Source organism: Aplysia californica, unplaced genomic scaffold (assembly GCF_000002075.1).
Source record: "Aplysia californica isolate F4 #8 unplaced genomic scaffold, AplCal3.0 scaffold00172, whole genome shotgun sequence".
Taxonomy (NCBI): Eukaryota; Metazoa; Mollusca; class Gastropoda; order Aplysiida; family Aplysiidae; genus Aplysia; species Aplysia californica.
Window position 1 is genome coordinate 520,524 of NW_004797442.1, and position 15,907 is coordinate 536,430.

Consider the following 15,907-nt stretch of genomic DNA (forward strand, 5'->3'; position numbering starts at 1 on the left):
CACACACATGCACATACCCCATGGCACTGCACAAATCATTTTGGGTTGATAAAAGCCAGTCTGTTAGGCAGAGTAGAACAAACTGCTAAATTCTAACACAATTACGTAATTTCACATTTTCAAAGTAGTAGACACTTTTTAGAAAATAAAACAGATTGTATATGGAGATAAAGTGGGACTTTTTATGAAGAAATTAATCTGGGAATGGCAGTTGCAGAAAACTTATTAACTAGAGTTGTTCAGTTTCCATTGAAGAGTTTTAATAGTTGAGAAATGCAGCCGCCAATAGATGTAAAGGAAGACACACAGAGAAGAGAAGAAAGGGGCACGGAGAGATAGATAAATAGATAGAGAGAGGGAGAAAGAAATAAAGAGAAAAAGAGAGAGAGGGGAGAGACAGAGAGACAGAGACAGAGACAGAGACAGAGAGACAGAGAGAGAGAGAGACAGAGAGAGAGAGAGAGAGAGAGAGAGAGAGAGAGAGAGAGAGAGAGAGAGAACAACACGATGAGAATAGACTTGGGGGTGTTAGGTAGATTTCTAAGAAATGGGTTAAAACTGAAAAATTACGTAGGATTACTGACTAAATAAGCTATTCCCCTTTCCTGAACGCATGGAGAAAAAAGATCTCTACTCCCAACCACAAAAGCCACTCATAATCAAGTGCGACAGAGCCGGGTTTCATTCTCCTGTTCCTCCTTCCATCCTTAGCTTGAGCTCCCACCCAGTCAGCTGGGGGCTTTCCTTCCGACAGCGCCGTGTGGAGTATGTCCAGTGGGAGGGTCAGCCGTCTTGTGCCTGTCACTGGCATTTCCAAATACTGACCCCCCCTCAGACCCCCCGTCACGTGGGAACGCGAGAATCTCTCACATTCGGAGCTCGCGCCATGTCTGTTAAACTGTCCTAAGAATGTGATATGAAAAAAAACCCAACGAAGTGTTCTCTTGTGGGTGGTTTTTCTCTTTTGTTAACGTTAGGGTGTTAATTAATAGACAGGAAAATAGGAGTGGACAAAAAAAGAAAACATTTGCATTTTTCCTCAATCGCTTTGCCTATTCAAAAGCTGCTGGGAGTTTGCCATTTTGCATGATAAATGAGCGTTTTTGAAATTTGAATCTTTTGGTTTGTAAACAAGATATCAGCGCGTTTTTTTTATACAGTACGCACATTTAGATAGACCGACAAAGAGACGGACAGGTAGCATAAGCAAAACAGCCAGAATGGCAACTCTCCTTGGCGAGCATGTACACGCAGACTCAAACAAACATACACACACACACACACACATACACACACACACACACACACACACACACACACACACACACACACACACACACACACACACACACACACACACACACACACACATACACACATCTTTCTCTCTCGCTCTCTCTCGCTCTCTCTCTCTCCCTCTCTCTCTGTCTGTCTCTTTCTCTCTCTGTCTCTCTCTCTCTTTCTCTCTCTCTCTCTCTCTCTCTCTTTCTCTCTCTCTCAATAACATTCTCAACAACAAAACACCTTTGGTTAAGTGCAGAGCAGAGAAAAAAAGACTCCGTTACAAAACAAAAAGAAAGACGTAACAGTTTGCCATAAACCATCAAAAGTCTCTAAAAACGTCCTGTTTTAATGTCAGCATTCTAATGAAAGTATCGTGTTCCTTGCCAGTTCAGAGACCTTACTGTGTATTATTTAACTTCGTGACAATTATTGGTATGCCACCTTGTGACAATTACTATCCCGTCGCTGATTGTCTACCCCAGTTTACTTGGTTAGTCGATTTGGGAAGCATTCCATTAGTATTTGTCATGAGATTGCATTACCACCCCTGTGACCTAGTTGGGTGTGATTTGACCTGAGTTATTTGAGTCAAACGAGTATGTTATGTCGTCCTTTGCATAAAATAGCAATTTGATTTTTTTTTTCATAAGCCAACAGACCAGAGCAGTTCGCGGAAGTTTGTCCGGTGTTCGTGGTTAGCATAACAAAAGACATGAAACTATAATAACTATAATATATAAGAAAACGAGATATCTGAAGACGTCAATAGAGTACCACGCAGACCGACAATGAATTTTTTTTTTAAGATGTAGACCTAGCTTTAAAATACAGATAGCCAGATAAGCTTGCAAAAAAGTGTTCCTGCTAAAAGGGAGTAAACCAGAGAGTTAGACAGACAGACAGACAGACAGACAGACAGACAGACAGACAGACAGACAGACAGACGGACGGACAGACGGACAGACAGACAAACAGACAGACTAATACCAAATGTTGGATAAGATTAACATGACATGGTGGGAATGCTGAACCGATAAGAAACGGCCATCCTTTTTAGAGACATCGATGTTTGAGAACAAATAGCAGAAAGGATAGAAATAAATGTAAAATCGAAAAGACGAGAAGCAATTACTACACCCACCCCAACGAAAAGATTTCTTTCCGATGTCTCGTCAATTTTTTTCCACGGCACCAGCACCACTTAAAAGCTATTTCAAAGACCTGCCTGTGAAGGGTCAAGCTAATACATCTGCCCTGGGCTCCCATCCAGACTCGCTTTTTGCCCTGTGACTCGACCACAAACATCCCTGCTTAGTCTGTAATCAGTCCAAGGTGTCACAAGCATAGACCAGCGATCCGCCGTTAATGGTCTTCAAAATTGAAAGGCTTCAGTATTCACGCCAGAGATTAACTGGTTTCATGAAAGAGTCACCTCTCTTCGACGTGACGCGGGACATTTCACGACTAGACCGGAGGAACAGGAAGGGGTGGCCTCCCTGAGTCCGGTCGTTTAACTTCTCTCTATTAAAGCCTGGGCAAAGGTCGTTCCGAATTTAATTAGTGAGTCGACTGCCAAACCGCACATTGCCTTCGGTATATCGTTTTTCTACGGCGAAGAAAGAAGGCAGCCTGGGTTGACTTGTACATTTTGTATCATGATACTTTTAATATTGTCCACATTGTGTCTTACAGATATTCGGGGGAAGAGGGGGGTGCTTATATATTATTCTGATTCCCACTCATTTTGTTTTGATTATTTGTTAATCCATTCATTCCTTGTTTGTTCGTTTTGTCATTCATTCATTCATTCATTCATTCATTGGAACTAACAAGCCGACATTAACCACAGTGCTGAATTCATCGTCTGTCATCACTTCCTAGGTTGGTGTCCGAATTTATTATGCTGATGCTTTCTTTGTAATAGTTTTACCCATAGTGGTGCATGTTTGTTTTTTCTTTTTTTTATTATGAATCAGCAGTTCATGCACTCTGTGGAAACTCCTCTCTCTCTCTCTCTCTCTCTCTCTCTCTCTCTCTCTCTCTCTCTCTCTCTCTCTCTCTCTCTCTCTCTCTCTCTCTCTCTCTCTCTCTCTCTCTCTCTCTCTCTCTCTCTCTCCTTCTCGCTTTCTCTCTCTCTCTCTCTCTCTCTCTCTCTCTCTTGGCAATACACCATGTATACCCCTGGCAGAGTGAGTCTTGTCTAAACAATCATGATAGATTTGTAATAATATACCTGAAAGACTCCTCCGTCCTTTTCTGTTTCAGACGCCTGGAGGAGAACCACATCACACAGCTCCCGTCCCGAGCGTTTGCCGATCTCAGTAACCTTAAGAGAATGTAAGTTCAGAGTACTGCGATATGTCCTGTACTTTGATAAGGCATTGTAGATTGACTGGAGTTTTTGTGCAGCTTAATTGGCAGGCGGGGGGGGGGTGGAAGGGAGGTGTTAGAATCCGTGCATTTCTTGTATATAAAGGAGGTACCCAGTTCATAATGATTACAATTCTGAGGCCAAATTATTTGGTGAGCGAAACAAAGAGCATCTACGAAATGAAAGAAATATAATATTAAGCGCTATGTGATAGAGAGCATTTCAGAGGCAAAATTTTTAGACACCTTAAAATGGGATGGGCATTGAAATCGGGTGAAAGTTCATGGGTGTTTCAATTGTCTTAAAATTGTGTTTTCAAAAGGTCTCTATGACTGGCATCCCTTATTGTATAGTTACGATCGCCACCCATGCGTAGTTTTATTTTCTACCATTAATTTTCTTTTTTGTTTGTTTTTATTCCCAGAGATCTCGGAAAGAACCAAATCTCTTATATCGCTCCAGATGCCTTTTCAGGTCTCTACTCACTCAATTCTTTGTAAGTATGAGCTCGAATGCGACAATAGGCAACTGACAGGTTTCAGCATCGCCAACTTTTGAATTACATTCATTAACCTCTTTTGTCTTTGATGATAAGTGGAAATAATAAATAATTTTGTCTTCTGTCTTTCTCAAGAAATGTATGTTTCTTGTTCGCCTTTCATTTACCTAGTGTCAGAATTCATGTTTATTATTACTGCAAAGGTAACATTGCTGTTGACATTATCTCCCTGCTTTTGTTCCGTTTATCTTTGCCACTGTCTCCCTTGTGTCTCGACGTCTACAACATGTGCTGCTGAGTTGTCGCCCCGACTCTGCCCTTCAGTGGCTATGGCTATTGTTATGTTGCTCCTGTCAGATTCAACACGCTTACTCATTACTTTACAGTTTAGACACCCCTAAACTCTACTGTCAAACTTCGCTCGTTTTCTTTCCGAGAAATGTTCCATTACCAGCTGACAATGTCGTCATCATAATTTGTGCCAATAAAGGCAACACTATCATATAGTTTTAAAACCGTGTTTAACGTCCTCTTTCAAAGGAGTCTACATTACCTTTGGTTACCAATAAAATGCAAAATGTTTCATGCTTCATGATTTCACAATACTAGTGTAAATTGGTGTTGTTTTTACATAATAATACTTTTAGATATGTGGTCACTTGGGAATATCCGTGAGCTGGACACGTTAAACCGAATTCCACATGATCAACGTGGTGGCGACCGACATGTGCAAGTGTATCGGTTGAATTCTGCAGTTGTTTAGGCTCCTTATGTCGATGTACTCACACTATACCACAAACCATAATATAAATAAGGAATAATTACAATTATTTCTCTCTCTCTCTCTCTCTCTCTCTCTCTCTCCTTCTCTCTCTTTCTCTCCCTTTCTCTCTTTCGATCTTTTGCTGTCTCTTCATCTACTCTCCTCAACACCTCTTGGTGTGTTGTACGAATAGTCAAATATTTTGTGCATCCGGTCTGATAATCACTATTATGCCTTCGTAACTGAACCCTTTTTAGATATTTCTTCAAGACTAGGGTATTAGATCAAAACCACAGCTCCTTCACCGAGCGTTGAACACGGAGTCTTAAGTTTTTCCCACGTATACTGGTACGCTAATACATTTACATACAAATCACAAGTCTCGTAGATCCGAAGAGCTTACCAGCGTAAGGATAGATCATGGCGGGGTTCCACAGTATGCCTAAAGTGGTGCGAGATAATTTTTCTTTTCCGCTTGAAGTAAGGCAATCCTTACTAAGAAAGTCGTTTTCATATTTCTGCTTCACTCAAGCCCAGTGGCGGTGGGTGGACCAAAATTTGGGTGGGGCTTGGTTGCTTCCACCTCTTTACCACCAAATAATAAGCAATACGAACTGAACAGTGATGGTTTTTCTATACTCACGGTAGGCCACGGCATTTTGAGAACCATTCAAACGAGAAGAGTCACCTTTGTCGTCCATCTCTTTGTTCCAAGTATATTCTTCTTCATGGTGGGGACGAAGCCGTTTCCCCTCCAAATTTCTTCTAATTTCATCTGGTTCGACGTGAATACTGTTAAATTTCAGCGACACAAACATACACAAACAGCACTTCAAACATATTCCGTCTATGTACTGGATAAGGTTGTGTAGTCACGCGCGTGAGCCCTCGGTACAGCGTTATTTTTTTCTCATCTTCAACCTTTTAACAAGAAGAGTTTCATTAAAGACTGGCGTGGGAACGGGCTGATTCTTTGCTGATCCCTAACGACATTAGATGGGCTGTTAGGTTACTATAGTTGTAAGCGGTGACAGCAATGGTTGGATAAACGGGCAAGCCGTCAAGCTGATCACTGTGTGTTCATTGCGTGCGACCATAACGGTTTCAACTGCTTATTTCGTTATTTAAGAAACGTTAATTAACCAAGGGATAGAGTTGAGGTGGAACAGTCCCCAAGTAAGAGCGAATTTCGACTGGTTCCGGTAAGAATTAAACAAAGAGGAGTTCTGTATACTACCGTTCTAAGCTTTGTTTTATTGCCTTTTTCTTGAGATGAACCCCTGCCTTGCCTCTCGGACTACCTGAAAATCAGGAGTCTCTCTAGTCAAATAACAAGGTGCGCTTAGTTTCTCTTTGATTCTGACTAACAAGAATTGATTCTCTCCACAGGGTGCTCTACGGTAATAAAATCAAAGACCTCCCCCCTGGCGTGTTCACGGGCCTGTCTTCTCTTCAGCTACTGTGAGTACTCGCACACCCATCTCGTTCCGGGTAGTTAGAGGAGATGAACAGGGTTATGTCTTAGTGGATACAGCAGGGATCAGAGAACCGGTCCGGAAAATGGGACAAGGGAACGTGTTACTTTTTTGTATTTCTAAACATCTCTCGATCTCTCCCTACCTCCCCCCTCCCCCCCCTCTCTCTCTCTCTCTCTCTCTCTCTCTCTCTCACACACACACACACACACACACACACACACACACACACACACACACACACACACACACGCACACCACACACACACACACACACGCATTCTCTCTCCCCCCCCCTTCTCTCTCTATCTCTCTCTCTATCTCTCTCTTTCGGTGTGTTTGTGTGCGTGTGTGTATGTGTATGTGTGCGTGTGTGTGTGTGTGTGTGTGTGTGTGTGTGTGTGTGTGTGTGTTTTCAAAGAGAGACAGAGAGAGACAGAGAGAGACAGAGAGAGACAGAGAGAGACAGAGAGAGAGAGAGAGAGAGAGAGAGAGAGAGAGACAGAGAGAGAGACAGGGAGAGAGAATGGGGGGATTGTATGATATATCTGTTGATGTTCTTTGTTCATGTAACTTTTTGATGAGATTGAAACATTGCAAAGGGTCAAATTGATATGATATGCTGTTTTACAATTTATGGTGATGGTGTTATTGTTTTTTTATTCCATGTCCCAGGTTGTTGAATGCAAACAAAATCAACTGTGTTCGAGTGGATGTCTTCAAGGACTTGGAAAACCTTAATCTTTTGTAAGTACCTTGTGTGGACACTAACCAGCCACACAAAAATAAAACTTGTTTTGGCGGTTTAAAAAACGAAATTTTTATAGCAGTGCCTATCAACCCTTTATATTCAGCACCCATTTTTAATACCGGTACCTTTAAAAGGCTAAAAATTTCGTACAGCCCTTCTCCGCGTATTTCCAAGCGGGGCAGTAGATACAACTCCAAGTGATCCCCACTACCCACCAAAATTACAAAATAGCCTCCTTGTGGGTGATATCAGGTTGGCAAGCACTGTTTCAAACGTTCTGTGAGTTCTATTATGTACTCAACACGAACGAGTTTGTTTTTTTTGGGGGGAAGCAGACAAGAAATTTTAACGTTCATAAAAGGAGCAGTTGTATCGGTGTTCACAAAAGCAGTGACACCTGTGACAGTAAAAGAATAAAACTACAGATCTTAGTGAGAAGGTCTTGTTGCTTTAGTTTTTTTTATGTTTGTTTGTTTTTTCCTTGCTTTGTTTTGTTTGTTTGTTTGCTTGTTGTTTTTTTTGTTTGTTTGTTTGTTTGTTTTTATAGGAGAGACTCAATGCAAAATGCCATCATTATACCAACACTCATTAAGCATTATTTCTTCAGGCAGAATGGGAAGCGACAAGTTTTCTTCGTTTTGTCGTGCTCCTAAAAACCATTACAATTTCCTTGCGTTTTTAAAATGAAAAATACATTTCAAATAGTCATATTTGATATATCACAATTTAAAATTGATGTTATATTTTTACCTGCCCTGTTAGCAAGAAAGGGAACTTTTCGCAACTTCATCGCCAACTGCCCTTATGAACGAACACTAGATCTATGTAGGCCTATATTTCTATTTGGTACAGCTGGGCTACAAAAATAACAGCTACTTCACGTTCTTATCTTGAATTGGGCGCTAAGGTTACTTGATGGTGATCTCCCCCGGTCCGGCAGGCGAAGAGTTAAGTGGCTTTGGAACCCCTTCGTTCTTTGGGGGCTGGAGGCTTGGAGTGGCCTCCCATCCAGGCTTTGGTGCAACTTCGAACACCAGGCGAAACAGATCCCCTCAGAATTACGAGAATGTCAAAAAAGCTCGGTTCCTCTCAAGTGGCTTCGAGTGGCTGTTTAGGGGGGTTAGCCGGTAACTGAACGGTGTGAGGAAACGTAGAAATCGTTGAAGTAGAAGAAAGGCTTGTTTGTGACACCGCCTGAATCGCGTGGGACTAGGGATTCTGCGCTTGAATTGAAGGCTTATTAATTTTTAGGGGGATAAGCCATGCTCAACTCTTATTGGTGCGGACGCCAAAATAAAGTTAATGGCTCCAATTTGTCTTCACGGTTGTATTCATGTTTATGTGTTCATTGCACTCTGCACTGACCTTTGGAAAGTATTTTCTTGTATATAGTGGTAGTTGAGATTTACCCTTGGTGTTTTGTATTATGAGTACCGTTGTCTGCTTTTAGTCTTCTTTTTGTCATCTAAGTAAAGTCTCTGAATCTGAACATTGGGTTGTGTTCTTTTTGTGTCTGTATATTTCTGTTGCTTCTGTTGTCACTTTTTATTCTTGTTGTATACTGTGGTTGTTGTGTGCGCAAGTGTGTGTGTGTAGGGGGGGGTGTTTGTTGGGGGGGGGGGGGGGGGGGTTGGGGGGGGGGGTGCTGTTAGTTACCCGTTAAGTTCTCTCCCTGGAAAATTGACAATGAGTTGTGTTTATTCATCATAGGTCAAATTTGTAGATCTCGTTAACTGATTTGTTAGTTACTTGCATGATTGTTTGTGTGGCTGAGTATCCATTGCCTTACAATGGTCATTCTTCGTCATGTCATTGTGTTAAACATGTTAACAAGTCCATGCAGTCGATCATTCTTGTTTTCCATTTTGCCTCTTCAGATCCTTGTATGACAACAACATACAGTCATTAGCGAACGGAACGTTTGATCCACTGGCAAACATCCAGACAATGTAAGTTTTATGTTACCTCAGCACCGCCTTCTGTAATCCCCAATGCATGGAATAATTAACTGCAAATGAGTTCAGACGAGAGATAACAACGTCCAGCACTTTGAGCTGTAGAAAGCCTTCACTTTTGAGATACTTAAACTGGTTAATCAATCGATTTATGGTGGTCTGTGATTCATGAGTTGTTTTTACTCTTTGCCGTTCAGAAAGTATTTACAATATACTCTCGGCTGTACTAAAACTTCAACCAACTGATGCTCTTTGTAGTTTTAACTATGAGGAATAAATGACAAAAGGTGGTACGTTTATTTGTTTTTTTTCGTATGGTATCTGTATGAGTACAGAGGTGAAATTTCTGAACATCTGATAAGAATTTTGACAAATTTCAACCCCCGGCATCTGTGTTGTGGACGTTAAGCACTTGGCTGTCCCACGCCAAAGTCCTGAGTACCATTCCCGTGTGGGGAAACTTTTTTAATCTAGTATCTCGATCTTTCTGTTGGGACGTTGTACCCGTTCATCCCAAGTGACAGAGTCAAAGCCCACCTCCTAAATGATCTTAGTTGCACAGATGGGGGCTTAAAAAACACGTACATAAAAAACGAACCGAAATTCAAGACTAATACAGATACTGTGGGAAACTTGATACCTTTTTCCTACAGACGCCTGTGCAAACATGCCTGCTCTTTGGCCAATTGTCACACACGAACAGTGTTTGTCCCCTTCGAAGATCAATTCAGACACACAAGATACCTAGGAATGTGACTGAGATGATATACACCAACTGGTATCTTTTTTGACCGGCGTGTATGGCCTTGGTCTGAATCCGAAACGGTTCATATCTTAACGTATATTGTTGTTTGGGAGTTGTTAATCGCTCTCTGCCTTCTTGGCTCTGTTCAATGAGAGATGGACGTTAGAAATAGATTATGGGTTTAATATTGTATTTGGTCCTACGATGATAAAGAAAGAAGAGAGGGGTTGAAGCCACATCACATCATAAGAATACGAATATCGCTCTCGGAGCAGCGTAAGCTTCATCATCTAACATAAAACATAAAATGACAGTATATTAACAGCAACATTTACGCGACAATTTCGCACACGTTCCCGTACCTGCGTGAACAACAAGGAAAAGAAAACGCTCTCGAATGTAATTGGTGTCAAGAGCTGGTGCCTCTGGCTGGAATATGATCTTTATTGCCGAAAAACGCAACTCTGCAACATCGGCGGCTGTGGTGGCTTTATCTGTCATATCATGCGCACTTAACGTGAAAGAAGAAAATTAAATTTGCGACGCTTCGTTACTTGGGTCCTGCAAGCTCTTCTCCAATAAACTTTGTCGCTTGGCGGCCTGTCTTAGGAGAGGGGTGGGACAGAGAAAGGAATGTTCTTTTTTATGGTTTTACGGGCGGATCTTCTTTTCGTACACGTGACTTGCCTGCTCTCGGTAAGTTTTTTCAGATTTACGATCCTCGCTGTTCATTTTAACTTAAAAGCATGGCGGGTAGGTTCATCAGCCCAGCTTATACCGGTGGGGTTAGCAGTAGTCAGCGTTAACAACAAATTACACACTTTATCTTGGGACACCAAACAGCATTTTGATTAACTCATATCATTATTATTTCTGTGCAGGATTTTGTTTTAGTGGGCCCCTACTGATTTATCCGTACAAAGGCAAGCATCGTGCATAGAAATAAATGTGTGTGTGTGTGTGTCTGTGTGTGTGTGTGTCTGTGTGTGTGTGTGTCTGTGTGTGTGTGTGTGTGTGTGTGTGTGTGTGTGTGTGTGTTCGTGCGTGCGTGCATGGGTATGTGTGTCGGAGTGATACAATAGGGGGGGGGGGGGAGTAGACGGGTAGGGGACTATTTGTGCCAGCTAGATAATCTGTTGTAGGATGATCTCGCACGAAGAAAATGTTGAAATGAAAGGAAAGGAGAGCAGTGACTTGTTTCCTCTGGCAGGTTGCACACATCACATCACATATTTGTAGGGATAAAAATGTAAAGAAAAATTCTCCCCCCTCCCCCCCAACCTCACCAGGCCACCCTCTTCGGACGTTTTTATTGCATTTCTCTGGAAAGAGGAAGGAAGGTTGGTACGTATGCCGGCCAACCTCACGGTCCGGCTATTTCTGTATCCCTAGCCCACGATGTTAGCAATATCAAAATACACTCAATCATATAATATACCCACGTAAACGCCATAATAGTCGATCTTTGTCTCTTGGAGGAAAGGGGGGGGGGGAGGGTTGTGAGTTGGGGTTTTTTTAAACAAATTTCCTTTTTATTTAAATCGTTGCTTAACTGAATAGGACACTTTTTTAAGTTTTCTCATAGAACACAAACGTAAGATCTTCTTTGTCAATTTTCGGAGGGAGTAAGGTTTTGGTTTTGAGGACGTAAACCCGTTTCATACTGGAAATGGCAAGGTGGGGAGGGGTTTAACAGTTGATAAACGACGATGTGGAGACAGAAAATCGCCTATGTGATGAAAGAAATGAATGAAAATCGGCCAGTAGCTTTCTTTAATCACATTCGTCGAATAACATCATCCTCATCAGTGCTTTAATCCAAGCGAGGAAGAGAAATAGCGTTCAAAGACATTATTCTAGGGCACTTAACATATCACAAGAGGTTTTATTTCAGGTCGTTCAATGACGAGAGATTGGTGTGAGAATCGATGGCCACCCTGAAAGCATGAAAAATAGACACTAAGACTGGATGAAAAGAACACTCAAGAGAGTAAATGGCTCAATAAACAGTCCGTCTTACGGAAAAGGGCTACAAACCAGAGCAACTTCGCGAGCGCATTAGCTTAGCCCTGGCTCCACAAGACGATTTCCTCAACGATTTTCTCTATCCCCCGTTACTGCCTGGGTCTCGTTTTTCGGTTGGTGGCTTTGGTGTTTCGCTTTTACTGAACTGATGAAGGTGGGGTTTAAATAATATGAGGGGAGGACGTCATTCATTTGGATCCAACCCGATGTTTGAGATAGACATATCAAGAACCGGGACAGCGGATGAACCGGAAACCTCGTTCCTATCAGTCTCGCGTGATTTCCCTTGGGAAACTTCGACAAGAATCGTATGCAAATGAATTAGCTTCAGTCGTTGGCTCTCGATTTTTTCCTCTCTCTTAAGGAATACCTAGCCGTTTCTGGTACCAGCAGCTTTTGTAGACTACATTTATTTTGGCGATATCGGGATTTCCTCTCTGGGGACGCATTTGCAGTTTATTTCAAAGCACAGTTAATCATTGACAGTGAAACAAAAACATAGTGTGTTTGCGCCTAGCCTCTCTTTGCTTAACGCGTAGTTTCTTTAATGCATTCATTCATTCGTTTATCTATTCTTTTATTCCTTTACTTAAGTATTTATTCATTCAGCTCTTCTTCATTTTTGCATAATGCTGTTCTTCCATTCTCTCATCTTTTGGCATTGGTTTTTTTTTGTGGGGTTTTTTTGTGTTTTCTTTTTACTTGTTCATTAAACATTATAATATTATCAGTTTTTTTCTAGAAAAACTGTTTTTGAATGTTTCTATCCCACAAATAGAAGTCAAAATGAACTCCATCCCAACTTGCTTGTATGTGCGTATGTGCATGTGTGTGTGTGTATGTGTGTGTGTGTGTGTGTGTGTGTGTGTGTGTGTGTGTGTGTGTGTGTGTGTGTGTATGTGTGTCGGGGGGGGGGGGGTCAGAAGATGAAACTAGGCCACCCGAAGTAGGTCATACCAGCTAGGCCAATCTTCCTACCTTTGAAACATTGCCGTCGGGGAACTCCAAGTCCAAGAATAGGGCATGAATCTGTATCCTTTCGTTCGTTCTTAAACTACAGTTACCTCAAGTAGCAGACGTGTTCTTTCTTCCCAACTTCAAAACAGAATACTGTTTATTGTCCTTGTAATTGTTGTTATTACTGTTGTAACTTCTGCTGCTGCTGCTTTTGTTCTTGTGGCCGTTGTTGTTAAATGCCCTGCTTAACAAAACGCAACGAATGTTTCGAAGATCGGGCACTTATTATAATGGTCCCAAGATATGCAGCGGAGCCATTTCCAATTATTACAGGAATGTTGAAAAAAATAATTTGGTCGTAATACTGAATGGGAGCTCCAACTTCCACATGACTCACAAGTACGCAAAAAAATGACGTTTTGTCTTATTTCTGTAATGACAGCATGTTACTATTGTTACTTTTTGGGGTTGGTTTTATATGCATTTACAAGAGTATTTTTGACGAATTAATTAGAAGAATTTTTTAATTATTTTTTTGGAAACAAAGACAAAACGGGTCGAAACTTTACAAAATCGAATGGACACTCGTGATCATATTGGACTGCTCTGACCGACCCATGTTCAAATTCCTATTGGGAAAATTCTTTAACTTGTGGTTTTCGGGGGAGGGGGGAGATGGGTGTAGTTTTCGTTGATCGCCACGCGCGTGACCCCATTACTACAGGAGATTAGCCTCAAATCAGAGGTATCACGATTTGGACAACGTTTCTATATTAAAAAGGGTGTTCACCCCACAACATGCGACTACAAAGATGAAATAGTGACAGCCTGCAGATAGTACGCTATTTATACGACTATCAAGAAAAAGAGGCAGACATTCAAACGGAATACGCGATAATTCTCTGCACAAAAAATGAACCTCCCAACGCCATTTTGCTGTATGCTATCGGCACTGCTTATTTCGGACACTCCACTATCATTATGAGCCATTAAACACAGACCACCTTTTGCGCATGTCCGCTCCACGCCCGCCCCTGACGATGGACGAGTGCCGGGCACCCTAGGAGCTTTTTCCGCCGTCTGTTTACACAGGTCGTGTCTGTGGGATGTCCGTCCATCAGTCCTTGGACAGCGTTTAGGCGGGATACATGCTTGTCCGATTTTGTGGAATTATATATATGCATGATAATCTCGATTGGTGTTATATCTGCTTTTTTCTGAATATATTGTATGACTGTACAGAATTCTACTTATTTAGGGATGGTCTTCGTCGTTTTGTTTTTCTTGTCAGGTCCCATTTCAAAGAAAAAACAGTACGGTTCAATCCATACTGCGTAAACGTTGGTAGTGGTTTATGTGGGCCTTAGAAGTAGTAATGGTGCCAAGGTCATACCACGGGCACTTGGAACATATTGTCAGCCTTTAGCTTGTTCACTTTCGTGTGTCTGAGTTTTAAAAATTCTAGCTCATTTATAGATTTACCAATTCACATAAACGTTGTGTGGTACTCGAAAATCTTGATTCAGTAATAAAAATTGTTCCTATATGGGCCATATATAAAACTCTACCGCCCTTTGGGTCTATATTCAGGATCATTCAATAAAGGATTTACAGTAACCTTGTTTTCAACTTGCTCATTTTGAGACGACACAACCCTGCCCCTGCATTTCTATGTAGGCTTCAAGATTTGTTTCCTAGACTGTCTAGACCTCATCAAGTGAGTCTCGAAAAGTACTCACCCGTCTTTTGGGCCGGCTTTCATAGGCGAGTGTTAAAGTGTGTTATTGATCAAATTAGGTCTAATCCTTATGTTTTATTTGTATGCAGTAAATCTCCTATTAATGTTTTACTCGCTTTAGGCTACATCAAAGAAAAAGTGTCGGAACTTGGTTTGCAGTGACCTCCATAAGTAGGCTTTCAGATTCTGTTGAACATCCAACTTTAAGACCCGCATGCAAATTTAAACAGAGCGAATTGCTTTTATATATCTTCTTTAAACTGTGTTCAGAGGAAAGGGAACAGGCTATTGTTGTTTGTTAAAAGATAATGATTGCTTTTTTTCCCCATCTAAGATAATATTTCCAGGAAGTAGCATTATGAGCACCACAGAAAAGACGACGATAAACTAGTGGTGACGGTTAGACTACATAATATATGCCTACATGTATAACTTGATAAATTAGCACATTTTTAGGGTCTGATTTTCTGCTCTGACAGACCATGCAAACCCGACTGGTCGGACAAGTGCACACACCACACTGCTATAATTCAGGCATGTTGTGCCGGTACGGCCAACATTCGGAATATGACGGAGCTCTTTTATTTTAGAAGTTTTAGGGAGCCAAGTTGCTCCGGAAGTAGAAGCTTTCCTGTGCGCGCAGTCGAATATACTACGGTATCCGTCTTGTTATTTGTTCTGTAGTTCATAGGTATGTCTGCCGAAGTGTTTAATATGTTCATATTTCCCATGTAGGTAAACATTTTCAGAACGAAATACCTATATTAAATTAAAAACCAACAAGTATCGGGTTGTTTACGGCTCAATAGTACTTTTAAAAATTGTGAATTCATCGTATAAAAACTGTTTCTCACGCCGGCGTCTCTTATGGGTTAAGTTCTTCGACTTGCATGCCAAGGATGTGAGTTCGATTGCCACAAGGAGAAGATATCTCTCCGTCTTCCAAGTGGGATCCCATGCAGCTCGGGTTGGCCCAGGCAGACAAAGTCGAAGCATTCCGTCTCCTAAATCCCCTCAATAAGTCTCTCTGGGAGCGTAAACATTTTGTAAATAATAAAAAATGCTCCACTTGAGCTAAAATACAAAATGGTCAAGAAAAGTAGGTAAGTTCAATGTAACTGACAATCTTTTAGAAAATACATTTCCATAATATTTAACTGTTTTTGACAGGATGGTATGTAATTTATTTTACAAGTTTGTTAATTATTCAAGAGAGCTCTTTTTGGTTGACAGATGGGAGTACTGCAGTGGTTGCTCTGTTCATGCATATTGTTCCTCTAAAAAAGCTGAAAGCTATGAAGGCTTGAAGTCCAAGCGTCTTCTCTGTCCGTAATGATAATAATA

At 41.3% G+C, this 15,907-nt stretch overlaps 1 protein-coding gene across 1 annotated transcript in view; it reads left to right on the forward strand.

Moving 5' to 3' along the window:
• The window catches only part of LOC101859853 (slit homolog 2 protein), a gene marked incomplete in the record, with an annotated part of 216,372 nt that overhangs the window by 165,359 nt on the left and 35,106 nt on the right, over positions 1-15,907 (forward strand). The window contains 5 exon segments of the mRNA XM_013082399.2: positions 3,550-3,621; positions 4,080-4,151; positions 6,307-6,378; positions 7,068-7,139; positions 9,021-9,092. Coding sequence (XP_012937853.1) covers positions 3,550-3,621; positions 4,080-4,151; positions 6,307-6,378; positions 7,068-7,139; positions 9,021-9,092 — 360 coding nt within the window.